Source organism: Trachinotus anak, unplaced genomic scaffold (genome assembly GCF_046630095.1).
Source record: "Trachinotus anak isolate AG129_WGS33_773 ecotype Australia unplaced genomic scaffold, CSIRO_AGI_Tana_v1 ptg000016l, whole genome shotgun sequence".
NCBI classification, from domain to species: domain Eukaryota; kingdom Metazoa; phylum Chordata; class Actinopteri; order Carangiformes; family Carangidae; genus Trachinotus; species Trachinotus anak.
In genome coordinates, this window is record NW_027273867.1 from 24,466,531 (window position 1) to 24,492,827 (window position 26,297).

Genomic DNA, 26,297 nt, shown 5'->3' on the forward strand with positions numbered 1-26,297 from the left:
CCATGGACCCATCTGGTGGCACACAGTGGGTCCTCCTGGTGCTACCGGACAATGGCGCCAGCATTGTAAAAGACATGGGGCTTGTGGAGATGCCTGACCTGAGCTGCAGTGCTTATCCTCTAGAACTGATGTTTGATGATAACCTCGGCTCCCACAGGCTGGTTGTGGATATGGTGGCCAAACTAAAAAGAACAGCTGCTCACTTTCACCACTCAGTTGCTGCACAGCAATGGCTCCCTGTCATTCAGGGGGAGGTTGGAGTCCCACACTTCAGCCAGGTAGGTGGAACTAGGTACATTTGCATGCACGAATAACTTATTTTGGCAAAAACTTAAAAACCTACTTACAGTGGCCTCTTTTTGTATAGTATGTTTGTATGATTGTGGGAAATGATAAAATACACAACATAATTTTTTTATGTAGTATACCTTTCTTCTTATTATTATTGCTGTTATTATGAATATAAAAGTAGCGAGTCAATAAGGAAATAATCCAGTGAATTGGTGACATTTAATCCAGCTATAAAGTTAATTTCATTCACCAGATTGTCCCAAACCCAGTATTCTGGGCTACATGGTTAAACCCCCCCCCCCCCCCGTCCAAACAGGCCAGTGCCTGTTCTCTCCGAACCCAGCGGTGGATCAAGGTTGGGTTATTTTTTAACCTGCAGTTTTTTGAGTGAACCTGACGCATGTGATGTTTCCCCAATGTAGTTCACATTAAAACGTGTTTTGTTTTTCTGAATGAAAACATGCCCAGACATGCTCTGTCGAGGCTTTCGTCATAAGGAAGTGGGCGTGGCAATGAGACAGGTTTTGTCAAACCTGCTTTGTTTATGAGTCCCAGGGACATGGCCTATAAAACCGGGCGAATTTTGATTTTGACCCATTTGAAATTCCAGACATCGTACTTGCGCGTCCACACAAAAGAGCGAGTCCGGAGCTGTGAAGCCGCCAGACGGCCTGCACCGCGCAGGGACGCCGTGAGAGGAGCAGCCGCGACATGAGAAGGAGCCCGGAGCAAAGGTAGGCTGCTGCTGCCGGGATGATGAGTCCAGATGCGGTGTGAGGTTCTGGAAGTCTCCAATACTACAAGTTCAGAAGTAGAAAACAATAGAACTGGATGGGAAAGTGGAACTTAAATTGTCCTCCAGCAGCAACTATTAACCCTTACCGTGATTTCTGTTTTTCTGCAAAAAAAAAAAAAAAAGTTTTTTGGATCTTAGGATCATAAAAACACTTATACAACTTGAAAAAGAGTACACTAAGGGCTGCCACGACCCTCATTGTCATTGTCAATATCAATTAATCAAGTAATTATTTGGTCTATTAAATGTTAGAAATTAGTCAATAATACCCATCCATTTTTTTCCAAAAGCCCAAGCCAACGTATTTATTTATTTTTGTACAACAATTTAAATTTAACAGATATTAGTTTAATATTATCGAAAAAATATTATAGAAAAAATATTATAACATGCAAAATAATAATACAGAATAAAATCTTCTCAGATTCAAAACTTAAACAGCTGAAGACGTTGAAAAATTGTCACTGGTGACTGTGAGTAACATTGTCAGCTTAGTTTACAGTTTACCAGCAGCCAAGGATCCACATGCAGCAGGCTCATAGAAAACTTACTGACTGATTGTCAGACAGTGCAGCAAACAATGCAGGTGAGGAGCAGGAAAAAGGTCATATGTGAGGAATACAAACCAGTAACAGGAACAGCTGGACAGCTTGACTAACAGATAGAACAAAGACAAACCAGCAACTGAAGGCGGAGAGACTAGAAGATTTAGTATAGAGGACTGATTGGCCAACAAGACACAGGTGAACACAATAAACTGGCAGGTTTATTGGTCTGTGTGCAAACCTACAAACCACCGTCCCATGCATTACTTTTGTGACTTGCACAGTTTATGACACAAAAGCAATATCTGGTGTTGAGCTTTCCTTAATTTCTCAGTCACATATCACAACAGAAGACAGAAGCAGCACTGAGCAAAGAAATTATGGATGATGATAGCATCACTTGCTGCATCGTAATGATGACGATGGTGGTTGCTTAGCTTAGGGGGTAAAAGACAAACTACGCTGTCAGTGACTTTGAATCTTTGAGATAAACTGCACAAAATATTTCAAATCAGCAAAGCCCTCCCCACTGACTCGGTGACAAGCACCATTTGAAAATCAATCAGTAAACATGAGAAGGTTTGTTGAGGTTGAAACAGGATGGCTGTGTGGATGTAATTCAGTCACTAGATGGAGACAAATAACTGTCAGTGTTGCAGTGAACACTACTCAGTTAGAAGACCAGCAGCTGGTTTAATGGCTCTGGATTTAGTCCTGAATCAAAACGGGGTCTTGTGCACACTTTGAGCCTATATTTGAAAAAGTTCACAGTTTTGATTTCTCTGTTTATGCATATTATAGATCAGTGTCCTTCTGGAGGATAATGTCATCCTGCAGCCACAGCACTCAGGTATTTGACTGATGTGTGTTGTTAATTCTCCTGATAAAAAAAGCAACATTTTGCTGCACTCTTTGTAGATCTGTCCAAGGCTTTTGTTACTGTTGATCATAATATTTTGTGTAAAAAGCTGCTTTAATGATTGTGCTTACAGCTGCTTCAAATCAGATCTATGTGCTTAAGTTCAGATTGTTGCTGATGGTTTTAAATAAAATCCCCAGATGGTTGATAAAAGTGTGGCTCAAGCTTCATATCAGGCTTTGTGCTGTTAGTTCGAAAAATTGTGATATTTAATGTATGAATAATTTAGAGCCGAGATGACCCTCAGACATCTCTTATTTAAAGCATATTCCAAACTCCAGAAGAACCTAAGTACATCTCTTTCACAGGAGGACAGAGGCTTGCATGTAAATCTATATGTGAAATCTAACAGCAGTAGATTCTCCTATACTTATGTGTGACTCAAAGACTAAAATTTCAAACTGGATTTTTGCACTGGAGCAGAGCATGTTTATTCTTTCAGAGTTAAGAAATCTGATGTGAAGTCATCACAGGCAAAACTTACTAGAAAACAGATCTGACATTGGATAATCCTTTAGTTATTTGAAGTTGATATATTCTTTTCAGTTCAAATTGAAAGGCAAAGACCAAGATTCTTTCTGGAAATGGAAATACATGCTGAAATTTAAATTATACATCTTTTTAAAATAAATAAACCAGTGCTAGACAACTATTGGACCCACTGTCTGAAGATGACAGATTCTTTTGTTAAAAAATCCAAATGAGGCAAATTTTATTTGAGTGGTTTTGTTTTGCTTTACCACCCACCTCTGTCCTTTTTTCTTTGTTAATATTCAGTCCACTTGTTCAAATATGGCATCAAAACCAGTACAAACTGTCTTCACTCTCTTCATCATCCTCACATGCTGCAGTGTGTGCCTTGTCCAAAAGATGGCGATATAGGGGTTAATAGAAATTGTGCAAATCAAATCATTTTATCTTCCATCTGAATGATCACAAGGTAAAGAGTAGAATTCATTTATGTCTTCCAAAAGATAATCCTCCGTTTGATGTAATGATGGTGGTGGAGAGCGCTGTCTAATGCGTCAGTCCAAAATCTGCCATAGGTGGTGAACTGGGTTGAACTGGTGACTTTGAGGGCCTCACCATATGACTGACATCAAAACATTCAGTGACCCCTCGTGGGCAGGGGTCACTGTCATCCTGGAAGAGACCGCTCCCCTCAGCATAGAGATGTTTCTTCATAGGGTGAAGGTGATCCCTCAGTGACCCCTCCCTCTAAAGGGACAGGTGCACCCACAGAGCCAACAGATCTCCTCAGTGAAGGGCTCAAGTATTCAGTCCTGTAATAAACTCTTTTTTTTATTCTAAATGTTCATGTTAGTAAGATTTTCAAAATATAAATAACAACATGAACCTTGTAATTAAAAAAAATAAATAAATAAATAAATAAATAAATAAAATAAATAAATAAATAAATAAATAATATATATATATATATATATATATATATATATATATATATATATATATATATATATATATATATATATATAAGAACAATAAATAACTAAATTCTCTGACACATTGTGAATAACCCATATTATTAGGCCAGAGTTCATCAACACATAAAGTCCCTTTACTGAAGGAGCTTTTCTCCTCAGTGGTGTTGGCAACTTAGTGATTTTCCTGCAGGATTTGGTGACTTATAAAACCCTTTAGCTACTTTTTTCATAAAAGCAGATGGTGACATATCTAGCGACTTTTTGGACAGGGTTAGGGTTAACTCCTCTCCTTCTTGGGGAAAAGGCTCTGATGTGGCTCTGGACTGAAGGTGCTCAGTAAGGCGGGATAGAGCAGCAGCACGTTCAGTCAACCAATCACCAGCCAGATGGAGAGCTGATAATGACCAGTTACCAATCCCCATTGTGTTTATTCTAAATGGGGTTCCTTTAGGGAGGTTTCCTACTGACAGGTCATTGCAAATCAGCCATTGGTTTGATTTGTTTTCGGGAGGATCTTTCTGCCTGGTGAGAAGAGACTTCTTCAGTTTCCAGTCCAGCAGAGCTGGAGGGTAGAGTGTGTTTGAGTTTCTTCTTCAGTCGTAAAGTGATTATTATATCGTTCTACAGCTGGAGTCAAAGCTTAGTGATCCAAGCTAGACAGAAACCCTCATAGCCTGTAGCCCCACCCTGGTAAAATAGCATCAGGCAACACTTTCAGTAACTGTCATCATTGTGGACTTTTCCAGAAGGCACCAAGGGAAATTAAAACATTGAGGGTAGTGACAACAATCTGCTGTCATCCAACTTTCCCAGCATGACGCAGGAAGTCATAAGATATTTCAGACCTAGAGATGGTCATGGCTGTCATGAATGAGACACATTTGTATGATTATGGTTTGATAAATGGGCCGTATTAGAATTGTGTGTGTGTGTGTGTGGGGGGGGGATGGTTCTTAACACAAATGACGTTCTTAACACAATTGTCTGGAACATTTGACTTGAATTGTGTTGTTAAATTAAGCAGAGTGAAAAACAGAAATGATTGAAAATCTACACAAACTGAAAACTGAGTGTAAATTCTGATCATCTCAAGAGTTTCATTGCCATCCTCAAAGAGACGCCACAGCAAGCAGCCACTGCTGTGCCAATGTGGTGACCTCACATATCATTCATTCATTTTGAGCAAGCCTGGCTTATCATCAGTGACTAGAATATGTGGAATACCTAATGTGGAAATACACAGAACTGACGCTAAATGGCTTGAAAAACATTGAACCCTGATAAAGTTCTGCTGGCCGACAATACTTGTGTCTACAATCAAGCTTTGTCTCTTACAGAGTGTAGTAAGAGTGCAGTACTGAAACAATACAAAAACCAGACCAACAGAGCCATGTACATATTGCAATAATAATGTAAAACAGATAAAATAATCATGGTCTAGACACAAGGCCAGCAGCCAGTGGGAAAGACACAGATATTTATCAGGTGCTGTAGAGCTGGACACAGAAGCTGGGAAAATGTGCAGCTGTGCACAATCCGATTAAACTGGGTCCCTGTTCATGAAGCTGTTCACACAGGTTCAACGTGGGTAAAACCTGCCTTGTGAAATAATTAATTGGTGCAACACTCTCCCTTTGACACTGCGTCAATATAGAGTCAACTATGTGGAAAATTGACTAGCCACAAGATTGTAAATATGATAGGCAACCTAATGATGCACAGGGCTACAGGCACCCAGCTGAACATGAGGCGCAGAAGTGGTCGCAGGTTCTCTCCGATCCTGCGGCACTAAACTGCAAAGTACATGGGATCACCGCCAGCAGTTTGCAGACAGAGAAATTGTGTTATTAATTGGCTAAAGCATTTTTATGTCATTTCAGACCTTTTATTCTCACTTGGCTGCACCACTTTAGATTAGATTTACACTCTACAGCTTTCAGAATGAGCAACTGTCGTGTGGAGACATCAGTGGAAAACTGCAACTGGCACCAAAACCTGCAATGATCCTTAATATCCATCATGATCCTAAATATCCTTTATGCGCAATAACCCCTCCTAATGTGGCTCATTGTTGTGATCTGCACCCCTGAGTCATCGCCCTGCAAAATACCAGTGACAGAGTTTCAGAGTAAATGTGCTCGTGTGAATTAGACGTGTAGGTTTTGAAATACTCTCCGTCTGCAGGACAGGTGGAAAGTGACAGAACCGGCTTTAAAATGCGTCTCCAGTGACCACTCGTGATCGAACCTCACTACCCTGCTTCATGTGCAAAAAACAGGTATGCGGTGTTGTTTTTAGCCAATCAGACAGACGGGTCCGTTGTCAATGCGCCTCTGTGTATGTGTGTGTGTGTGTGTGTGAGAGAGAGAGACAGAGAGAGAGAGAGAGAGAGAGAGAGAAAGAGAGAGAGAGAGAGAGAGAGAGAGAGAGAGAGAGAACTGATTGTTTGAGCTAATCAATGGGTTGCGCACAGCTCTACAGTGAAATAAGGATTTATCCATTAGAAATAGTAGAATATTTTTGGTTCATTATGAACTAATTAGACAGTGGCAGTGGACGTCAGTAGAGGAGGCGGTCCTTCAGTGTGTCCAGGACGCATTTACTGAAAGGTCATTGCAAATCATTGGCTTGATTTGTTTTCGGGAGGATCTTTCTGCCTGGTGAGAAGAGACTTCTTCAGTTTCCAGTCCAGCAGAGCTGGAGGGTAGAGTGTGTTTGAGTTTCTTCTTCAGTCGTAAAGTGATTATTATATCGTTCTACAGCTGGAGTCAAAGCTTAGTGATGCAAGCTAGACAGAAACCCTCATAGCCTGTAGCCCCACCCTGGTAAAATAGCATCAGGCAACACTTTCAGTAACTGTCATCATTGTGGACTTTTCCAGAAGGCACCAAGAATGCTAAAATGTTTAAAGAATGTTTAAAGGGCTTCATCCCCCAACACAGTTGAAGCACAGAGCCTGAAGATACCACATTTGTAAAGCAACAGAACAATCGCCACATTTCACTTGAGTGACCATTTGTCATTGGCATGTAGTATTAACTTTTTCCCTCTCTCTCTGTCTGGGCGACCTTTTGACTGGCAAAGCTTCATCAGCAAGTCAAACATTTAATCAGACATTTAAGTTTCATCCTTTTGCTGCTAGGCCTCATAAATCAACATATAACTCCAGTGCGTGGGTGTAATTCCTGTTAAAAGGGACTATTTACCATTTTCAACAGCTTAAAATAAGATTATGTCCCAAGTGTGGTGAATAGATTTTGCTCTCTTCTTGCTGTTTGTCAATGTGCAAACTTTTCTAATTGAAACCTTTATGCAGATATGACAAAATGAAACCAGTTTGTCCTCTGAGTTTTGTATTCAGTCACCTGCTCCAGCTGTGACAAACACACAGAAACATGTTTTCATCCGCTCTGTGTCTGTTAGTCACAGGTTTTGTACCAGAAGTAGCTGAAGTACGTCATGAATTCATTTCCTTGCTGGTGTAACCGTCCTGACTGCATGTTTACGTGCTTCCTGTCCCACAACTGTGTTTTATTACATGTCTGTAGCGTGACAGTGGTGTGAGTGTGTTTATTCAAAACGTGTCTCAATACAATATTTCTTCATACAGAACACAGGGTGACAGAGAAACTAATTTGCTTATATCCACTATTACCCGGCACAGTCAACATTTCCATGATTTATTGCTTAACATGCAAAGTTAGCATCTATATTTAGCATGTAATACTGTTTTTATACTGGCACTTAATACAAACCAACAGCGCTGTAAAATTCAGGTGTAGACTCTGTCGCACCATTCAGCTCCTCAACATTTTGACATGGAAATAGACACCAGTGCCCCGGATCCTGCTCCACCTCGGCCCCACAGGCTGATTTCCAAAGTACATTTTATTTCTAAAATTTTGAAAAAGTTGAAGCAGCTTTTGGAAATCATTTGATAAAGGAAGCATTGCAATTTTAAGCTGATTATTTTGTATCTAATCTTTATTTTCAGCATTTGTTTTGCTCCTCCTCATATTTTATAGTGTAATAAAAACATTTACACCAGTCTCACTGTGTCTTTCTGTTTAAGGGAACTGGCTGCTTAGTTTCAGTGGAAAGCCCACTTTGCATTTGACTACACTACAGGAGTGTTAGTGTTTCTATTGATTGAGATAAGGCAAATTTAGCTTCCTTCATTTGTTTCATGTTGTCACGCAGTTCTGAGAGCACGACGGTGGTGTTAGTATTTGACCAACATTACCAAGGGAACACTGAAAAATCAGGCCTCAACAGAACTTGCGTCATGCAGAGAGGATCTAAATAACAGAGGTAAAAGCAGAGTGGCTTTCTTCAAAGAGCCAGCACGAGCAAGTCCCAAAGATGGGAAATTTGCTTTCAGCTTATGATTGCAGGTAATTATGGTTCCAATGAAAACCAAAGAAAAACACTTATCTAATATCATGAGATGCTGGCTCACAAGATGACATCATCATAGACTGCAAAGGTCATGACTATGCTGTAAGCTTCTATCAAGTTGCAGTAATCAGCTCCTCCAGTCCGCATGTCAAGATACTGAACTCTGAATAACTCCAATGTGTAACAGAAAAGTGGTGAATGTATAGAAAATGTGCTGTATGAATGTGTGAATGAATGGGTGACTGTGACAATGTGAAGCGCTTTGTGAAGCATTCGGTATGACTTGAAAAAAAGCCCCATTTAAGTGCAGTCCGTTTACCATGGATTGAAGAGCTAAAAAACAATAATATTTGCATCTCTTTACATCTATAGTACACATCCTGAGTAATCTGACTAGAGAACTGAAGTCCTGACACATCAGGGGAGCAGAGTAATATGGTGCTCCATGACTTACAGACAGAGCGGTTACCCCCCTGGGCATAGGTGGTGAAACTGTGGTTGTTTCCGGGCCCGGGCATCCACGTGTGGGAGCATGCAGTCAGGGCCAAACTTACATTGATTTGACAACAAACTCCAGGTTGGTGCTGTTGGTTGGATCAGCTGTAGATACTACGCTCCTGTGGTTGTTTCACTGCCAGGCCCCTGCTCCTTACTGCAACCACCAATCATGGAGCGCCCCCTCCGATCGATCCAATCCAGCACTTGCCACACTCCACCTGGCAGAGCACAGCGCGTGCACGGCATGGCGCTATCTTTGTGTTTCATGATGTGTATTGTTAAACTTTTCTTCTCCAATCCCTCCGTGGGTGTACATGTGTGTAGTGCTAATGATGCAGAATGAAGTTCGTCAATAACCTGTTCAATGAACGAGTTACTTTATATTTGTACCTCTTGTTTTAAATGCAATAAGACAAAGTGAGCATCTAACACACTAGAACTAAAGATGGATCATTTCTTCCTTTGGTCTGGACCAGATTATTCAGATGAACCCAGTCAGAGGCAGCTGTTAGTTGCTGTGTTAGTTCCAACGTTGCTACATATTGTGCAACTCCTGCAAAAAGCTTCATCAGCAGGCTGCAACTGGCTGATGGGGAGTCCCAGGCATCTGCTGCACATTCAGCTCATACTTACGTTATGTGACTTCAGGTGTGCAGAGTTGTGAGGTATAGGGAAGGAATCTCGGTTTGTTTTTTTTAATCAAAAACTGTACAAGCTAGAGTGACTTGTATGATTTTGGAGATGCTAACTAGCTAACCTAGATACTTTCTTATTGAGCTTCAATCAAGGGCAGTGTTCGCAGAACTGGACAGTATCTGTCATAAAGAAGCCATGTTGACGATGACTGAGTGGAACGATTGCAACATGATCAAAAGCAGATTGTAGTAATTTTGTGGTTCTTCGTGGTAATTTTTCATCTCCTCACAGTCATTTTTTGTTGCTGTATTGTATTTGTGTGTGTGTGTGTGTGTGTGTGGTTGGTTTGGGACTCTTTGTAGGGTTTGTTTTTGTTTTACTCATTCTGCAGTCGAGGCCCTCCGGCCCCCCCTCTGACCTGTGCCCGGAAGGACACCTCAGTAATCCGTCTATGAGGCTCTGTTTTTTGAAAGTTTCTTTTAACCATAATGTGATCCTTTTCCAAACTGACACTCTTTCTCCTTTGACTTGTGTAAACATAACTGCACCTTAGCTAGAAAAGCCAACTTAAAAAACTTAGACCACATCCACACTGTAATTCATCATGACTTGTTAAAATAGTGGCACAGCAAAATATGAGCACGTTGGTGTTGGTATGATAAAAAAGCTCTTGCCTGTTTTGATCATATTTTTGTTGGTATTGTGGATCTGTTACTGTGAATCCACTTGTTTGTTGGGTTAGATTAAGAAAACTTGACATCTGATCATATTTACAACTAAGAAGGAGAAAAGAGCTGCTGTGAAAATCCAGAAAATCCATCAGTATTTTAATCTGGGTTTAAAAGCACTTTACATTTTCCACTTTAGTTCATGCTGCTAATGAACCTTAATCTTCATCTGAATCTAAATTAGTTTGATACAACACAGTGGGCTCTACTCAGCTTCCTGGGCTGTGTGATTAAGGTTTAGGTTATTATTGTATCCCTGATGTGATGTTTTTGCAAAGCAAATTTTTCTGCATATGGTATTCCTATATTTAACTTTATTTCCATGACTATATCTGTTGCTTCCTGCTGGGCTTGGAAATGAATGAGATGAAATGTTATTCATCAGCAGAGATGCTGAGGTAAGCCTGATGCCTTTCATGTCTGCTTTAGCAAAATACTTGCAAAATGAAAGCTTTAAATGAAAGTTGTCAAAATTAAGAAATAAAAAAATGTAATGTCTGTGATAATAACAAAAACAATACATATATATAAAGAGACAGACTGTTATGGGAATTAGATATAACTGTAAGCTTTTGTGAAAGCCTGGCGACATGGCCAGGGCATACCCTGCCTCCCAGTCTGAGCACTGAGAAACTGTATATTTAGTTATTCACTGACCTCTTGTTTTCATTCATCATTCCAGTACAGTCACAGACAGACGTGCACTTCCTGCCTGATGAACAGTCCACTGAGGGCACATGGTACAAATACAAAAACAAAAGCCAAAATTCAACTGCATATTTTGTTCTCTGCGATCACCCACCTTTTCTACAGTCATTGTTACAGCCATAGCTGGCGTGACCCCCCACCTCAGTGTGTTTAATCGCGTTTCCTCTTAAGATGTACATGCACATTTAGTCAGAAGGAAATCTAAGACTGTATTGTCTAAGCATTTCAGCATGATAAGTTCTTTTCCTGTATGCTGATGCCGGTGCGCAGACTACAAACAGCAGGGTCAGCAGATAACAGCATAATAATTATTTCTCTTTGAGGCGGTGGGAAAAAGATTCAAATGTTGTGTTTGTTTTTTTTTATCTGATGTGCATGTGTGTACAGTATGTCTCATCACTATAAACACATGATTGAATAAACAAGGGTCAAGTGATAACTTCAGTTTATTATTTAAATTATTTCAGATAAATGGACATGCTTTCATAAAAAAATAATTAATGTGATGTCTAGTAATAAAATTAATAATTTCATAATTACAAGAAAGATATCCTGTTTTGGTGGCAACAATACACTGGCATGTTAATTAAAGACAGATTTTCTTTTTACAACCAAAAAATATGCACAGGAGGTGAAGAACATTTTTCAGCCCTGAAAAGCACTTTTAGGTCCTTTAGGCTCCTTCGAGCCCCAACAACCTCTGTACAAATACTAAATATAAAAAGCATTTGCTTCTGCTCTTTAAACTTGGTGCTCTGAATGCAAAGGAATAACTGGAGCATATCTGTATTTCTCAACTCGTCTTTTCTCACATCTGAATTATGGAAGCTGAATCAATTTAAAAACTGTTTAAGGGGGTCCCTGTATGCCCAGTGAAAATGTTGCCCTTAGTACTGATAACACTGTTCTTTCCATAGTCATTTCTGAAATGTTTGAATGTGATGAAAATGCCAAAACTAGTGGGGGCAAGAAACAAGGAGTTAACAGGCCATGAGCACAACCATTGCTGATAATGACACAGCAGAAAAGTTATGCATGTGCTGTAACAAAAAACATCTCACAGGTCAAAGCCACGATAACACAGGAAATTGTTTTCTCCTACTGTAATAAAAGCCACTGTGGTTGGCACATAGTACATTTTCTTTTAATACTCACCATTTTAATGCAACTACTTATACACTTTCACTTCCATAAAATTTCCAAGCAGGTCTTTTTTGTCAGTATTGTACAGAATGAAAACCAATGAAACTGAGTTAATGGAGGCTATTTTAATTTGGCTGAGCACCACACACATTATGAGTGCTTACATTTTTAACATGGGTGGTAACTGGTCTCTGCAGGTACAGCAAGTAGAGCAGCTTGCTGGACTGAAAGTCAAGTAGTTCCAGTAACTGCCAGTGCCCTGTAGTGAAATCTCAAAGAGTCATACTTCCTCTCCATTAAAAAGACCCTGTTCCTGTAAGTGTCTGCTGGGTTTACAAGAACACCCTTCAAGACCAAAAACACCCAGGCATTTTGTGAACAAGAACCTTAAATAGTAGAGATGCTAATTGGGCATTCAAAAGTTAAAAAATGTCCTCAACATGAATCAAGGTCAAAACAAGGAACAGGCTATCCACTGTTCAGCAGGAGTGCTTACACAAAGTTAAAGTCTTTAAAATCTAAGACAGAATTTGGCAGTAATATTACCTACTAACTTCAGTCGCATTCTTTCAGTCACTACCCACAGAGGTGAGGGTTGGAATGAAGGCTGACTGTTAAATTTAAATCTTTGACTTCCAGCTCAGTCCTCTCTTCAGCACAATGGTCTGGAACAATGCTTGCATTGCTGCTGATGCCACACCATTCCACCTGTTAATCTCCTGCCACATTTTACCCTCACTCATGAGAACCCTGAGATACTTAAACTCCTGCACTTGAGGCAGAAACTGGCACCAAACTTGAAGGGTGAAATCCCCCATTTTCCAGCAGTGAACCATGGTCTCTGACTTGGAGGTGCTGACTCTCATACTCCCACAGCACCTCCCACAAGACCCTATGAGGGACCTGATCATAAGCCAAGTCCAAGACTACAAAATACATGTAGACTGAATGAGCAAACCCTCATGACTCCTTCAGTAAACTTGGAAGGGTAAAGAGTTGGTCTGCTGTTCCACATCCAGGTCGGAATCCTCCTGTTGCTCCTCCTGGATCTGAGGTTGAACAATCATAACCTTTCCTAGGGAGGCTGACCAGTGTGATACCACAATAACTAGACCACACCCTCCAACCCCCCTTTTAAATATGGGAGCCACCACCTGGTTTATGAATCATGGGCAGTACCTCTATTCTTCATTTGGTATTGAAGATCCTACAGCCCTAATGGACAGCTTTTTTGGAAATGTGTTGCCTTGCCCATACCAGGGAAAGCGGGGCCCCCTCCAGGAACCAGACCCGGGAGGGGAGTTCACTGGTAAGAGTCTGGTGGCTGGGTCCTGACCCTTGTAGCCCAGCTAAGAAAATAACATGGGACCAGGAGGGATAGGAATCGGGGTTAGGTGCAATGGAAAATGGGTGGCAGGCAAGTGTGGGACCTGAGAGGGCCAATCCCTGGCATTGTAGACTGGTAGACTGATAGTAGCATGTCATCCTGGAGTTGATGTGAGCCGTTGAGCGGCACCAATCAGATATTATTGAACTCTCCTCCATGCACAGCAAACCAAATTCCTGGAGAAGAGCTGGACTGCCTTATTTTCCTGAGTTTCCAGGTGCATGATGCGCCAGGCAAGTGTGGGAATATTAACGAGCCCCTGACTGAGCACCACTGTGCTAAACCAACCAATACCTTTACCCACCCAAAACTATTGACTCTGACTGGGCATATCGTTGGGTGCTGGGAAGAACACTTTGAGGAACTCCTGAACCCGTCCAACATGTCCTCTAAGCAGGAGGCCCAAGTCTGAAGACTCAGGGTGGAGATGATCACTGTCACTGATGATCCTGTGTACAGCTGAACTAGTTGTCATGTACAGCTTAGACAGTGTTTATTACTGGGTTTTAAGTAGGCTCTATTTTTTAAAATCTGTCTACATGTCTTTTTTTGTGTAAACCCTTCTTAGGAGATGGTTTCAAACTGTAGAAGTAACAGGAAACAGCATTCATGAAGGTGAAACGGAAACCATTTAAATGATCCAGAGGAAAGTCTCCCTGAAATGAAACCTCACCACTGCTGTGTGTGGTTTCCCAAACTCACCAAACCTGGGTATTAACCCACTTCCTTACACTGGAAAAGATCCAGACATTCCCCACTAAAGCCTCTTTTGAGAATCACACAGTCCTGCGTGTTTGAAAAGTGGTTCTGAAAGGTTTGGAGCTTTCTAGATAATTTTAACCATATTATCTTTATTAATTTTACATCCATATCTGATCTATTGAAGCCATTTGTCATACATAAGAAGTAACTCAGATTTTATTAACACAAACAGAGGCAGCTAGATGGGTTGTTATAAAATAAGAACGTTTGGAACCAGGTTAACGCACACGCATGCCCCTGTACAGTCAGTGTGCAAGCAGTAGTTTAATCCGACTAACAAGGTGTCAGGGCTTGAAGATATTCATTTAAAAAGCCAGTGTTATATTTTAACAGACTGAACTGTGTTCACAGCAACCTGTGGCACAGTCTGCATTCTTGTTGTCTGTAACTTGTCCCTGTTGAGCCGCATAAATTATAATATCTTCTGGTGTTGTGGAACAACAAGTACCTGCGTTCTCAGAATTTCAGCATCGGCCCTATGAGCTTCAGTATCTGGCTTTACAGGTAGATCTATGTATTTAACCTGTAGTTTTTGTCACAGAAACATCAGTTTAGACATTAAGAAGTAATAATTTACCTTGGCTGTATTGTTAATGCAGTAACTATAGTTAAAATCAAATGTAGTTCCCTTGATAGATATTATAGATGATGCTGTATTTGAACCTTTAGAAGAAACTATTACTGCCTTATTGTATTTTATTTATTTGAAATAAAAATACAGATTACATGAATATTGTTTGATTTGACAAACATGCAGAGAAAGTGAAAGTACTTCCTTAAACCCACACCAGGAACAGAGCTTTGCATAGTGGCCACACTGGGTAACTGTAACTTTAATGTTAATCGTGTGACGCCCACCGAAAAGCATTTGCCTCATACACAATCACTGGAAAAAGAGCGCACGGATTACATATTTCGGACCATCACAAACTGCCTCAAAATGCCTCTTTTTATTATCAGAATTGTCCCAATTCAGTCCAATAACATTTCCAAGGTCAACAGTCAAACATTCTGAAAAGAGCAGGCACAACCACCATGATTTAATCACTCATCTTCAAGCTATTTAGTTAATAAAATTCTTATTTTTACTGACTGTCTTACCTCAGCTTTGGAACACTGCCACCGTAATTACCCATGGAGAAATATAATATATGTCCCTATATAGAGAGTGATGTTGCCATATGTGTCGCCTATAAGGGGAAACAGTATTACCACATATATACATCTTCTGGATGGAAGTTGATAACATATCTATCACAAAAACATCTGTGATGATTTTTTATATTTTATTAATATTTGCAAGTTTATTTAAACAACATACATATAAAATTCCATATGCTTATGTATGTTTTTCTCATTAATTTCTTATTCATTTTAAGCATATCAATTTTCCCAATCTGGGAAAGTGGTCTCAGACTTTTGTAAGTAATATCAACATGTACTGACAGGCTTTGGGATCGATATATAATTATGTAACATATGTCAACAATATAAGCATACATACATAAACACACATATTTATATGAGCTAGATTTATGACAACATATGAAAATTGTCCTGATTATAGGTTTCATGTATGATATTTAAATTTTATTCTATATGTACATATATTTCATATATGTAAATTCAAAAGATTTACATATATTACATTTGTGTATAGGTACACATTTTATGATAAATATATATTGAATGAATATTACACTTTGTTAACACCACATCTTTTGTCAAAGAAAGGCTTATGATTCAGGTGAGGCAGGCCCTTTTCCAGTCATGTAACTGACCTGGAGGTTGCTTGGCAGTTCCTAAAGTCGAGCTTCCTTGATGAGGATTATCTGAGAGGATCAGATGTGCATGACTCACCTGAGCAGCACAAACCTGTCACTGTGAAACGAGCTGCTGTTTGTAATGTGTTTTCATTGCTGAGTACAACATTTATCATGACTGACAAAGTTTCAGCAGGAAGTGGATGATATAATAATGAACGATTTACCATGCGCAGCTGCTTGTATAAGGCTACTGTACAAAAACAGGTCTGTGAAGTGGCAGGTGGATTCCCTTCTCAGCCAGTGGCAGTTCCTGGTACAAAACAAGCAGACCCCTTCTCCCAGCTCATTGGAGAAATACAGGAAGATAGGGTTAGTTTTCACAAAGCTCGTGTTCAGTCCCAGAGTGAACCACCAGCTTTCCCAGTATCTCAAACATGACTCATCAAACTCCTCCATCAGGGGAGTTTGTCCACACCTGGTTTCTTTCCCACAAGTTGCTCATAGTTTTAATGTTGTTTTAATCCTTTATCTGAGCTGCTGTGTCACAAATGTTTTGTTTTTTTGCTTCTCTCAGGAGTTTCTGCACTTGAAAAATCTTGGAATGACTGGCGAAGCATTTCTGTAAAACCACGTCTCACAAAATCATAAGTCTGTGCTGTAAAAGCTTGAATTCCAGGAGGTATTCTGTGGTGAAGAGCTGTTAGTTATTTTCTTGGTCAAACCAAAGTCCCTTGAGCTGATCCTCAGGTTCCTGATTCAAAGAATGCCTCTTGATAACCCCTCACAGGAGTGCTGTGAACACGTCTGGTGACGTTAAATGTGATGACGTTAGAGCCTCACATTGATCATAGAGTTTATTTAGCAGTTACTTCATTTCTAACTAAGCCCCTGACATTTACCGTTGCTGCCTCTGGGCCTGGACAGCTCAGCATGGGCGCGCAATGCAGGTTATTAAGGTGTCTTCCAGGATTAAATCAGGGTGGCTTTCCTGCTGATGAAGCTCAGGAGAATCTGAGTGATGCAGCGGAGACGATGACCCTAAACATCAGAGCAAATCTACAGACAAAGAAAATCCACCTTCTGGAGTCAGAGCCCAAACCTTAATCCTGTAGGGTCCATGTAGTCTCCCCACCAGGACTGTGGATGTTTAAAGAATGTATCATAAAAACACAAGTAATTACATTTATTTGTGTGTTTTTAGCTTAAGCACATTGTTTGTCTGCACTTATGACTTAGATGAATATCATATTCAATTCAATTTTATTTGTATTGCACCAAATCAGAATATGCATTATCTCAAGGCTCATTACAGGGTCAGGTCAGGACCTGACTTTGTTACAGAGAAAAATCCAACAGTTCCCACAAAGAGCAGCAAATGGTGACAGGAAGAAACCTCCAACAGAGCCAGCCGTAACTATAAGCTTTATCAAAGAGGACAGTTTGAAGCCTGATCTTAAAGGTAGAGAGGGGGTCTGCCTCCCAAACCCACAGTGGGAGCTGGTTCCACAGGAACTGCTCTCATATCACATTTTATGACAAATGAATAGAGAAAACCTGTTTAAAGTGAGCTGTATGCATGGAACTAATAAATAACCTTCAGCTCATGGGCCGACAACATTTTGAGGAAGTTAGTGACTGATTTATCACAAGGTCCCATCACCTCTGTAGCACACAGTTCAAACACACCCATGTTTCACCGACACAAGGCTTTTTGACCTGGACAGTTCAAATTCTGGGAAATGTACTCTAACATTACATTTAAAGCATCTTCGGACTCTAAAGGTCTCCAGTAAGGCGTTACCCTTGACTTTTAATCTTTCATTTAAAAACATTTAAAGAAATAGCAGAGTTCACAGTAATTACAATCTGTCCTCTCCAGTTTCACATTTATGGAGGCTAAGATATTTATAGCCTGTATAACCCAGTGTTTAGTTTCTCAGTGCTATGTGAGCCTGGACATGTTTTTGCCTTCAGGACAATGATGAGTGTTTATCACTGAGTGAATAATAAGCCCCTTACCAATGTTCCCTCTAATTTTCCATGTGTCTGGGCAAACACACAAGCTCCCTGAGCTCACTGAGGGCCATTGTGAGCAACATCAGATGTGCACGCTGTGGCCACACACCAGTGTCACACCTGATCAACACCTGGGATCATAGCAAGTTACATGGCTTATTAAAAGAATCAAATTACAGCAGCAATTTCCATTCGTTTACTTTTAATATAAGTGATTTGGCCCACTGAAAATGAAGTGCACTGTTGTTAGCTAGCTAACTTGCACGGCGCCGCGGCGCGTATGGGAAGGGCACCTACGCAAGCAATGTCAATGCTGTGATTGGCTGCGTAGCGTAAGTGAACCGTATCGTATCATTGGCTGGACATCTGTCACTCACTGTGTTACACTGCAAAAAGTTACAGAAAAAAATGTTATTGCTCTAATTAATTTACAGTTTATGTTGAATTTTATTTTATGCGCTGTATAGATTTTCTTGTGCGCTGAGAATGTGTGCGCACAGCTTAGAGGGAACATTGCCTCTTACTGTCTCTGTGCCGTACTGCAACACATGATTTGGTCAGAAGCTGAGTAAGATACTGTAACAAATCCCCTTTAAGCTACTTATTTTAACCTCTAGATAAATTCTGCAGTATCATGTAAATAATCTGCCACAGGGGCAAGAGCAAAATTGATTTGCTGAAACTAGATCAAATGCATCTATGAAACACTAACAGGTAGTAATACTTTTAAAAAAAAGTAGTGTATATGATATGATCAATATACAGTGGGGTCCTTTTCTCAGACTCAGGTTTGAGTATGACACATCCATCTCGTGATACAATGATAACATCAATAAAGGAAATCCAACACCCAACGTATGATGTATGATTATATCTGAAATCGTTCCATTACATACAAACTCCACCCTTTAGAAATAAAAGCTTCCTCTTGTTGTTTTAAGATGATGCAAGATTAAGTCACAAGCTATGTCCCAGTTCAGGTCCTTCTTCGAGGATGCGGGCTGTAACAGGCGACCTGAAATGAGACGGTCTATCCTCTGGAGGATTTTTGCATCACCTGAAAAAGTTCAGGTTTTAAGGACCTTGTTTTTTTTGTTTTTTCTTATCAGTTGTTCCATTAGCTGTTGAACTGAGTTGAAACCCACTTGCACTTGCATTTAAAAGTTTAATCCTTGGGGTCTTGTTTGCTAACATATTATTTTCATTACGAGTGTGCAATAAATGTTGGGACAGGATGGGGCACAAAGGATCCACCCGCTGGAGTCTTCGTTGCCCAGAAAGAGAAGGGCGCAGTTCTCAGCTGCAATGGAAGGAGCCTTTGAAGTGGGACAGCCTCGCTGCACCACTATAGTTGTGACGCAATCAGTCCTCAAATGAAGGCTCCACAGGATGCAGCCCCTGAACTGTCCCCTGAGATATAAGAGTGTCACCTCGTGCAATTCACTTTTCACGCTTGTTTAGCTCGAAATAAACTTAAAATATAAACGAAAATATTATTATATATCAGTAGTTCTCAGTATTGACAGAAATTTCCACCTCTTTTCGGAAAAGAAATTGACATAATGAACACAAAAAAAGTCCAAATGACTTGTTACAATGGACAATGGACACCTCTTTCCCTTTTGTTTTACAGTGCACCTTTTCTGGTCTCTTGCTTGCAGTTGTTATTGTTGTCTGCACCACGTGACCACTTTATAGTAGCTCTTTAGGGAAGTTAGCTGTTGAAATACTTGGGAAAACAAGAAGTAACATTAAAGCTAAATGTCACTGCAGAGTCACCAGATTGCTTTTAGGCTTTGAAGGAGGAACCTCAGGTAATCTACATCAGAGACAACAACATGAGACTGACCATTATTATTGTATATTAGTGTGATGCACTCACTGAGCACTTTATGAGGAACACCACACTCATGCTGGGAAGGGCCTCTTGTTGGACTCTAATGCCTCTAACATTATGTCTCTAAAAATCGAGGTGATGATGACGTTGGCATGAGACATTTGGAGGAGGACACATCTTAAAACCAACAAAACACCAGTGTCAGTTGTTTTCAGTTATTCTACAAACTGACGCCAGCACTTGTTGTCCTGACATTGAATTTTGGTCACTGATGTCACAACCTACATTCAAACAATCATTGTCTCACAACTTGGCGTGCCCGGGGTGTGCGTCACGGATTCCCTATGATGTTGGAAACATCCTTTCTGATTGATCACATCATACCTGCAGATTTGTCAGCTGCACGTTACCTTCTGTTCTACAACGTCCCAAACCTGCTCTGCTGGACTTAGATGTGATGACTGGGGAACTCACTTGTAGCCCGACCTGAAGTTCCTGACTTGTAGGATTTTTTGCATTCCACTGCCGCCTTGTGATTGCCTGATGTCACATTGTTGGAAAAATTGCATGGACAGACATGCAGGTGCACAGGTGTTCCTGATAAGTGCCTGTTGAGTTTATTCACTAGTCATTCAGAATCGAACTTCCCAATTTTCAGTTCATTTGTCCGTCTCAGTCTTGGAAAGATTGTTTTGAGTTCAGTGATAAACGGGTGTCTGACCACAGACAGACACACTCAGACACACAAGCCTCATAGTGCTGTTGTGGTGTCAGTGTTGTGAAGGGCTTTTCCACCCATTGGTTAACTACAGTATAATGACACACTAAGAGCAAGTATCTCATGACACCTCATTACCGTGTCATGTCAGTGACTCAGGGGTATTCCCTTACAATCATTTTGCTGTTTTTGATTTTGTTACTGAGCTGTTTTACTGCTGTCTGAATTTTAACATGAAAAAAACATTATGAAAGAAATGAGAAATTGAAACCAGTGATATAAATATAAATGCAACGAGGATAATGGTGAGAGTTTCAGAGTGGAGAACATGACAGATGTGTATCCCGGTTTTAAGGTGGGTCTTCTCAGTTCTGTGGTGCACTGTAGTGTGTTGCTGTTTAGTCTGGACTTTGGAGACAGTTTCAAGGCTGTTGACAAATGACCTGGTAAAAGTGGTAAAAGACAGATGGTGATTTATCTTGGTCCTGGGTGACTTTGAAATTTATAGACAAACAATTTCAACTCCACACAGTGATTCACTGGAAGCCAGTGCAGAGACCTGAGATCATCCTGGATGAGCTGAAGTTACACTGAGTCTCAGGACAAATGTTTCCCCAGCAGGCAGGAAGATGGCCACCGACGTCATTAGATGTTGGTGTTTGGTTGAATGTAGGTTGTGACGTCGGGTGACCAAAATTCAATGTCAGGACAACATCTAATGTTAATGTTAATTTGACATAAAATACTGACGACAGCTGAAGTTGATAGTTTGTTAGTTTTAAAAGTTGTGTTGTCAAGTAAATAAAATCCAGCGTCTTCCAAATGTCTCATGTCAAGGTCATTGTGACACAAAAATATCGACATTTTGGCCGTAAGCAAAACCGAACCTCTACTAAACATCAGCTAAACATCACAGTGTCATTTAGTAAATGTTGGGTTTTGATGTAGACCAGATGTTCATTTCCAACCAAACTGTAAAGCCAGTCTGACGTCAGAGTGGTGGGGGTCAAACATCTGTGACGTTACTGACAGGAGGGTCTGTTTGTTCTGTTTTTCACTGGAGGAAACTCGTTCTTGACTTGTTCATTGCACTTGTGGGAAGACTTGTTGTCTGCATATTATCATGGGGAATTTGAATGTTTTTAATACTGGAAGCATGTCAGTCTTAAATAAAGAGGCCCAAGCACTGAGCCCTGGGGAACTCCACGTGATGTTTGTTCACTCAGATAGGATTTCATAACTTCAGGACTGTGTCTGACAGTTTATCCCAGTTTGTTTTAATATATGGTCAAGGATTAAGATTTGATAGGCTACAATTAAAAGGTTCCCTGATAGAGGCTCAAACTGAGTTTCAAAACCTATTTAGCTACTGTTAAGTTTTTCAGTTTTTTTTGCGTACAAAGGGTACGTCTTATACGAATCGCTTGTATAACAAGGCTGATCATTTTAGGAAGAGTTTGATGGTTAACCCTAACCCTAACTACCTGATGCCAAAGACATATTGACCTATCTGAGCTAATGTGTCACCAGACCGAATTCCCTCTGTGTGATTGTGGAAAGGAAATGTGCTTTTATGGGGGACGCTAAACTTAATGGTCAATACCTTGAATTTATAATAAAAAGGGTAATATTGCATTTGTTCATGAAAATGTGCTGTTGTGGGCTCTATTATATTCCATCTATTACTATCTCTTCCTTCTTATTTCCAAACTAAATGTGGAGTCTGTGGGATTGATGGAAGATCAGTGGAAGTCTGCAAAGAGTGTATTCATGTGTTGTAATTATTCCATGAACTGTCTGCCACTTGTTATGTTCCAGACAGGATTTGCCCCATGCTTCACCGCCATCACCACCATTCAAACAGAATCCTCTCCAGATTCTGGATTTAGAAACAATGATGCCTTTTCAAAAATGAACATCTTCTTTTTGTTAACTTTGGAGCAAAATGTCCACCAAAACCCTTTGTGTCTGTATTTTTGTCATGTTTTGTTATGTCCTGGTTGTTTCTTAGAATTCATGAATAAATAAAAAAAAACAGCTGTCATTGGCTATATTTGTGTTCATTTTTATTTGAGCGTCATTCAAAGCAGCTACACATGCCCCAACTTCACTTGCAAACAATTATATTTATAAAAATAATGAATAGCTAAGAAAAGCTCCACTACCATGCCCCCTCAAGATACAACTTACCTCGTTGATATAAATAGCAAAATAAATTAATTATCTCAGTTCACGTTATGTCATTACACAAAATGAAATCTTTAGAATTAGCATGACCGGTGCTACGTGTGCATGTAACTGTGGACATAGAAAGAGGTAGATGTAGGCCAACACTTTTATTTTTTAAAGGGTAATACCGGTGTGAAACTGAATTTTGTTTGAAGTGTCAATTATGCAGCTTCTCTCTCTGCTCTCACTCATAATTAAAATGCTGCTTTCTGCTTTGGCCTGAAATGAATTATTATTATTTTAATTTTTTTTTTTTTACACAGGACAGCAGGTCATTTCAAGCTAGGCGAGACCGTGAAGTTTGGGTTGTTTGGTCCTCTTTATCTCAAAAAAGACAAAAACTGGATTTCTCTGAAACAGCAGGAGTGGTAAATCAACAGATAGAAGTAAATCAGCATTTCATCTCATTAACTGGTATTCTCCTTTAAGTTCTGCAAAAAGTATAAAGCCTGTATCGACAGTGTATCTCAAACAGCAATTTTTGAACTACACAAAAAAAGACGTTTTTTGGGGTTTTTTTTTTGAATGAACACTGGAGCAGTCAAACTCTTGGTTGCTATAGCAAGACTTCTACCTTATCCTACTTTGACATTCAAACTACATCCACCTCATTCCTCAAGGCGCACAGCTCGCTCAAATTAGAGTCGATTCTGTGCAGCTTGCTCTGCAGTTTCTCCCCAGCGCCGTTCGCTCCTACTTTTGTCAGTATTTCTGGAAGCTGCCGAACCTGCCCCGGCGTGGCAGAAGTGACCCAAGTGTTGATCAGCTCATTCAGCTCTGAGAGGCAGAGTGTTGAAGTTCCTCTCTGTTTTTTGCCGTCCTCAGAGGGGAGGTTGTGCGTGATCCGACGCAGCCGCTTGATGTGAATTTTTTGGTGGAGGAAGAAAGCCGGGAGGATTTCTTTGAGGTAGATGGCTCCGTCTGCAAGAAATAAAGAAGATAATCAATCAGCAGCTAATGAAGAGGCACTGGCCTGATGCTCAGACAGAAACCAGTGCTTCAGCTCTGCAGGGAGCAGAACCATTCCTGTTTTGACTAAATGGAAAACTGAAAGTAAAACATCTAATCTAACACTGAAGAATCCACACCAGGTTAAGGCTTTGGGTGGTTTCCAGTCAGATGACCTTGCTTGAGAAATTAAAGTGTAACTCTTCAAAGCATCATTTTAATGACCATATTTGGACAGGTGTAATGCAGGATCACCACAGGTGGGTGGACTTCAGAGGGTCTTTGAACACAGTTTTGGAAACGGTCTCTAATGGTTACCAACGGTGATGTAGACAAAAATGAGATCTTACCTTTGGATCTGAGGTCTCTGCAGTTCATGCACACACTGTCGTGCCAGGTGGAGCCCCTCAGCACCAGCTGCTGGCCTGGCGCCTCGCAGCTCTTGTGCTGAGTGCAGTTGTGCTGAGCGGAGACGGTGTCGGAGAAGGTGCCATTGGGGCAAACGTGGCAAACTGTGTCCTCATCAGCTGTACCTGGAGGAGACGTGTAACATGAGCCACTTCATCTGTCACACAAACACTGTGAAATGGTGTTTCCTCTGTGGGCTTGTTAAGGATCATTCCACAGATTTTTGTTGCTAAACTAATAAAATACTGTAAATGTAAATGTAGTTAACACTGTTTTCCTCTGTGGGGCAGTAGACTACAGTCTAACACCCCCCCCCCCAATTCAGTCTTTTAATATCCATGACAACCTGATACAGTGGAGTGTGGTACCATCCACTTCAGCTCATCTCTGTGGTTTATCAGTTATCATATTACAGTAGAATTGGGACAATTTATTGTTATATTGCACATGTACAGAACAGCCTGCACTGCACTGTATGTTGGTTTTGTACACAGTATTTCTATTTTAGCTTATTTATCTCAGAATCAGTTTCAGTGATATTTTATCCCCCTGCGCTGACTGGATCAATAAAGGTGCATCTGATCTCATCTGATCTCAGATGATCTCAGATGATCTCATCTGATCTCATCTGATCTCAGATGCTTTGGGGAAGTTCTTGTTGTGACAGGTCTGAATGTCACATCACTGGTGACTCAGCAGAATCGTGACTTCTGTTTCAGGAATATTTACTTCACTCATCTTTTCTTTAAATAATGACGGCTGACCTTCAACCACGACAGGACCCCTGACATGAAAAGGTCTAAAGGTTCTGAACCTGCCCCCCCACCCCCCCCCGGACCAGCAGCTTACCTCTGCTGAGCACTCCGTGTCCGGACGCGCACTCCTTGTGGCGGACGCACAGCTCGTACTCGGCCTTGTAGTAATGTCCCTGCTTACATTCGCACTGGCAGTCGCTGCTCGCCGTGCACGCCGTCTTCACCACCTGGTTGTGGCTGCACACGCCGCAGCGCAGGCACTTGCTGATGTGGTTCCACAGCCCCGTGAACGACCCCGACGGACACGGCGCGCACACGCTCTTGTGCGTGGACGTGCAGCGCGCCCGCAGGTAGGTGCCCGGGGGGCAGCGGTCGCACTGCAGCTGCGCCCCGGTGTCCGGGTCCGTCTGCTGGAAGGTCAGGACCGGCGCGGCGACGCCGCCAGCAAGAGCGGCGCGCACCGTCAGCAGCACCACCGAGAGGAGAGGCAGGCGCGTCTGGAGGGAAGGACGGAGGGAGGGAGGGAGGGAGAAAACAAGCTTACACGAAGAGAAACCCTGAAATATAACGAAGCACAAGGAAGCGCGGCACCGCGATGAAACCTGGAGAAATACAATCAAAACACGGACAGGTTTCCAGTGGAATATCACATAGCAGTAAAGATTTCATCAAAGAAGTCCCCCCGGATCTTAAAAAAAGGACTGAAACACACAAGCAGGTGCAGTCAGGTCGTGCCATGTAAATATAAGCCGGTGTGCCTCAGATGTTGCCAGATGTTTGCAGTGAGGAGCCTCTCTCCCTCCACCTACCATCATCATCTGTCCTGTCTGCTGTCGCGGCTGCAGCCGTCTGTCAGGATGGAGCTCTCTCAGCCTCCCATCTCTATTTATTACTGACGCCCCTACAGTATAGGCTATGCAGAGATTTGGAAAAAACCGTTGTAGATTTCTGAGGAATACCGTGGCTTCATCATGGCATTGGCATTCAGAAAGCCTCGTCACTGTTTACTCTAAACAGGCTGGAAGGTGGATTATGCAGCGCGGCTGCAGCAGGGTCAGACTTGGGAACAAGTTGAGCCGCTTACGAGTCAGGATTCCCAGATTACGCAGCTCTGATTTTACCCTCTGGCGTTTATTTCTCTGAATGTTGGACCAGACCTCATCTTATTGAACTTCATCCATCCCGATAAAGAACAGATGAGAATTTCATTTGATGTGCCAGAAACGACCAACGATGGTCCGACGATTTTCTTTCTTTTTCTTTTTTTTTTAAATAAACACACACACAAACACACCAGTTTCTTTTCAGTCATATATGTATAAAATATATTATCTAATATAATATTCAAATAAATATAGATTTAA

At 41.0% G+C, this 26,297-nt stretch overlaps 1 protein-coding gene and 2 long non-coding RNA genes across 3 annotated transcripts; 1 reads left to right on the top strand and 2 right to left on the bottom strand.

Moving 5' to 3' along the window:
- Window positions 1–887: 887 nt before the first annotated feature.
- Window positions 888–22,644, top strand: LOC139634178 (uncharacterized). Its single transcript, XR_011693915.1, has 3 exons — window positions 888–1,025; window positions 2,434–2,482; window positions 22,412–22,644. It is a non-coding gene; the product is annotated as an uncharacterized lncRNA (long non-coding RNA).
- Window positions 949–1,790, bottom strand: LOC139634179 (uncharacterized). The gene is made up of 3 exons (XR_011693916.1): window positions 1,714–1,790; window positions 1,174–1,189; window positions 949–1,088 (listed from the first exon to the last, which is right to left on the bottom strand). It is a non-coding gene; the product is annotated as an uncharacterized lncRNA (long non-coding RNA).
- Window positions 22,635–25,919, bottom strand: tnfrsf11b (tumor necrosis factor receptor superfamily, member 11b). The gene is made up of 4 exons (XM_071500492.1): window positions 25,743–25,919; window positions 25,028–25,430; window positions 24,121–24,303; window positions 22,635–23,743 (listed from the first exon to the last, which is right to left on the bottom strand). The coding sequence occupies exons 1-4, from the start codon at window positions 25,749–25,751 to the stop codon at window positions 23,415–23,417; spliced, it is 924 nt and encodes a 307-aa protein (XP_071356593.1). The 5' UTR covers window positions 25,752–25,919; the 3' UTR covers window positions 22,635–23,414.
- Window positions 25,920–26,297: the final 378 nt, after the last annotated feature.

What these genes read in the sequence shown, in the direction of transcription:
- tnfrsf11b (XM_071500492.1), bottom strand. An exon ending in ACACGGAGTGCTCAGCAGAG is followed by an intron (nt 24,304 to 25,027) that starts GTAAGCTGCTGG and finishes CGTCTCCTCCAG; the next exon opens with GTACAGCTGATGAGGACACA. An exon ending in CAGAGACCTCAGATCCAAAG is followed by an intron (nt 23,744 to 24,120) that starts GTAAGATCTCAT and finishes TATTTCTTGCAG; the next exon opens with ACGGAGCCATCTACCTCAAA.